The sequence below is a fragment of the Mesitornis unicolor genome, unplaced genomic scaffold (genome assembly GCF_000695765.1).
Source record: "Mesitornis unicolor isolate BGI_N332 unplaced genomic scaffold, ASM69576v1 scaffold26345, whole genome shotgun sequence".
Taxonomy (NCBI): domain Eukaryota; kingdom Metazoa; phylum Chordata; class Aves; order Mesitornithiformes; family Mesitornithidae; genus Mesitornis; species Mesitornis unicolor.
In genome coordinates this window covers 4995-8722 of record NW_010186585.1, presented here as the reverse complement: position 1 = coordinate 8722, position 3728 = coordinate 4995, and the positions used below count along the sequence as shown (strand labels likewise).

Here is a 3728-nt window from a genome sequence, read left to right as displayed (position 1 = left end):
GGGGGGAGCCCGCCACAGCCCTTGGACTCCTCGTTCATCAGGTCCACGGACTCTGGGGACTGCGGGGAGGCTGGGTCGATGGTGATGATGGGCAGGTTCTCTGAGTCCGCCTTGGGTTCGTAGGCCAGCGGGTCTGGGGAGGCAGAGAGGGGTCAGGCAAAGCCCATCCCATGCTATCATGAACAAACTGGGGCAAGATAACCTAAGGAAAGGAAGAGGGGTCTTGGGGACCCCCAGCTAATGCACCCCAGATGTTTGGTGCTGGGATGCCTGGGCTCACTCTCTGATTTCCAAGTCTGTTTAATTCCTCTTTTTGATCTCCATAGCCATAGGGATTCTCGCTCTACTCCGCTCTGGTGAGACCTCCCTTGCAGTGCTGTGACCCACTCTGAGATTTCCCCAACATAAGGAGGGCATGGAGCTCCAGAGGAGGCCACAAAGATGCTCAGAGGCTGGAGCAGCTCTGCTATGGGACAGGCTGAGTGTTGGGGTGGTTCAGGCTGGAGAAGAGAAGGCTCCAGGGAGATCTTATTGCAGCCTTCCAGGACCTGAAGGGGCTACAGGAAAGCTAGGGAGGGACTTTCTACAAGGGCATGGAGTGATAAGATGAGGGGTGATGGCTTCAAACTGAAAGAAGTGAGATTTAGATGAGATATTAGGAATAAATTCTTTACATTGAGAGTAATGAAGCCCTGGTCCAGGTTGCCCAGAGAAGCTGTGGGTGCCCCCTCCCTGGCAGTGCCCAAGGCCAGGTTGGATGGGGCTTGGAGCAGCCTGGGCTGGTGGAGGTGTCCCTGCCCATGGGGGTTGGACTGCGGGGGCTCTGAGGTCCCTTCCAACCCAAACCAGTCTGATTCTTTCTGAAGCCACCCCAGACAGCCCAGCTCTGCTTCCCTGGATGGCACCATTCACAAAGGGTGAAGCTGCCCTCTGCTGATTAATCACTGCCTTGCAAGCACCAACAGCAGCATCACACCCTGTCACACAGTCCCCAGAGCAGGGGAGGACACACAGGACAGGAGGAACAAAAGATGGCAAAGCAAATTCTGGGTGATTCTGCTCAGGGCTTGGACATCGCACGCAGTGGAGTTGGATGGGGATGACTGGAGCCGCTGAGGGGGTGCAGGACAACACAACTCCCGAGTGCCTCAGCACCCAAGTGCTAGCGATGCCCAGTGAGGTGCTGGCAGTGGCAGCTTGGTCCCACCTACCTGAGCCTATGCGAGCCCGGGACATGGTGGGCGAATCGAGCTTGTGAGCCGGCACCGTCAGGTAGTTGTTCATCTGGAATGGGAGCACAGGGATGGTGTCCATCAGAGTGACCATGATAAATGGGGAAGGGGAAGCAGGGAATTGCCCCCAGGCCACAGGGATGAGCAAGAAGCAGCAGTGGGATGCAGAGGACACATGCACACATCCTCCAAACTGTGCTGCAAGGACTCGCTCAGAGCCTGGGGCAGGACCCCCGAGGTCACCCACTGTCACCTGAACCTTAGCACCCTCCCCATGCAGGACACCCATGTCCTTCCCAGGCTGGGAAGCCCCCCTAAGCCCCCTCGTCCTCCCCAGCCTGCAGCACCATCCCTGCTCCAGCATCCCCTCATCACCTTCTGTTCCAGCTGCCGGGCCTTCTGCCTCCGCAGGAGCATCTGGTTCCAGGCTTCCTCGTAGGGGTCGGCCACGAGCGTGTGCCGGTTGTAGGATCTCAACTGAGGAAAGGCCCCAAGAAAAGGGTTAAAAAAAACCAACCCACACAGAAATGCAAAGGAAATAATTTCCCTTGGAGACGGCTGAAACAGCCACCAGTGGGCAGAGCACGTCCAGGTAAGCTGGTGGCTCGTCCCTTGTGTGCTACATCTCTTGTGTGTTACAGCCCTTGTGTGCTACATCCCTTGTGTGCTAACATGGGATGCCTGATCCTGACCCACCTTGGCCCAGCAAGGGTTTAAATGCTGGACTCAGCCAAGCCAAACCCTGCCCTCAGCACTATCCCAGAAGGAAAAATCTCACAGGGAGGGAGAACCAGACCAGGAACACCAGGAGCAGCAGGGCAGGAACACTGGGGTGAAGGGCTCAGCTGGCCCTGAGGATATCCAGCTGGAAGTGGTGCTGGCCACCCCCAGGGAAGCAAAGCAAGCACAGACAGTGCCAGGGGACACCTTACCCTCTGCCTGGTTTTCTGCAGGTTGTTGCGAAGGATTTTCCGGATCTCCTCCTCCTTGTCCTTGGACAGGGCTGGAAGGATGCGCTCCACGGGGAGGGTCTTGGGGTTGATGTTCCTGAATGGACAGACAGGATTCAGAGAGTGGCCGTGCGATGGCCATGGCACAGCCCAACGGCTGCTTGTCCTGTGGCCACTGGCAGGGAGCAGGGGGCCACTGGCAGCACATGCCAAGGGTCCATTGGTAGCACAGGGTGGCCAGGGTTGGGGAACTCACTGGATGGAGACGGTGGAGACAGCGGAGGGGATCTTGCCTATGCCCCCACTCTCCACCAGCTCGATCGCCTGCTTCATCTCCATCTTGTGATAGAACGCGATGAGCTGAGGCTCCTTGGACCGCTCCCCCGCAATCAGGCACTTCTTCACGTACTTCTTGTTGAAGCGATTCAGCCTTCCCAGGGACGTGGGGAGAGGAGGAGTGGCATTACATCAGACCTCCCTCTGCCCCGGCACCCACTCCCCATCCCTGACCCATGCCAGAAGATGGTTCAGTTCCCACCAGCGGAGGTCAGGCCAGGCTTCCCCGACTCCCTCCTGAGCCAGGCTGCGTCCAAAACGCCCAGGCAGCATCCAAAACACCCAGCAGCTGCTTGCACCCACAACGGATGGTCCTGAGCTCCTGCAGGGACCGGCCACTGGCAGCTCCCACACTGCTGTGGACATGCCATGGGTGGCACAGTGAAGTAGTGCAGCCCCAGTCGCACCCAACCCATGGTTGTAATTCATCAAGGAAAGCGTGCGTGGATCTAACAGCCTGGGAAAAATCCTGGCACAGGGCTGAGAAACCTGTGGGGTGGTGATTCAAACCTGTCCCCATGATCCTCATGGGTCCCCCAGTCACCAAACCTCCACACTCACTTGTCCTTCCAGTGGTGATGCCCGTAGTGACCACAGATATCCTCGATCCCCGTCAGGAGGTGATCCAAGAACTGCAAGAGACGGTCCAAGGTGTGAGCAGCTCGCAGGGTCGCTGCCCACCCTCTCCCCACCCCGACACCCACGCTGACACAGGGGTGAGGGCACTCAGGAGGTGCAAAATCAGGGCTGTGGGTCCAGGATGGGCCTCAGGAGGGCAGCACGGTCCTACACAACCGGGCTGCTGCTCTACCAGGTACAGGGGAGGTCTGGGTCGGAGCAGGCACTGGAGGACGACACAGACAGGGGAGAGCCCTCACTCCATCCCCCCTTACCTTGGGCACCGATTTAGGGGCAGCTCCAGCTCTGTAAACCCGCCTGGTTACAGCGGTGGAGGTGGCAAAAGCAGAGAGAGAAGAGGGCTAAGGCGCCGAAGAGAAGCGCGTGGGAAGGGCCGGCCGGGCGCAGCGGGTTACCTGTGTGTGGATCTCTTCGTTGATGGAGCGCTTTGTCTCCTGCTTCTTCTTCACGGCCAGCAGGTCCACCAAGGGCCGGATGGTCATGCCCTAGGGAAAGGGGAGAGTGGGTTAGATCACAGAATCACAGAATCTGAGGAGTTGGAAGGGACCTGGAAAGCTCCCCCAGTCCAACC

The 3728-nt window shown here is 58.5% G+C and overlaps 1 protein-coding gene across 1 annotated transcript in view; it reads right to left on the bottom strand.

Annotated features, from left to right (window-relative positions):
- Window positions 1-3728, bottom strand: part of SLC9A1 (solute carrier family 9, subfamily A (NHE1, cation proton antiporter 1), member 1) — an 8649-nt gene that overhangs the window by 244 nt on the left and 4677 nt on the right. The window contains exons 6-12 of the mRNA XM_010185196.1: window positions 3553-3642; window positions 3080-3150; window positions 2439-2612; window positions 2165-2279; window positions 1608-1709; window positions 1212-1284; window positions 10-133 (exon numbers count right to left, since the gene is read on the bottom strand). Coding sequence (XP_010183498.1) covers window positions 10-133; window positions 1212-1284; window positions 1608-1709; window positions 2165-2279; window positions 2439-2612; window positions 3080-3150; window positions 3553-3642 — 749 coding nt within the window. The remainder of the gene's footprint in view (window positions 1-9; window positions 134-1211; window positions 1285-1607; window positions 1710-2164; window positions 2280-2438; window positions 2613-3079; window positions 3151-3552; window positions 3643-3728) is intronic.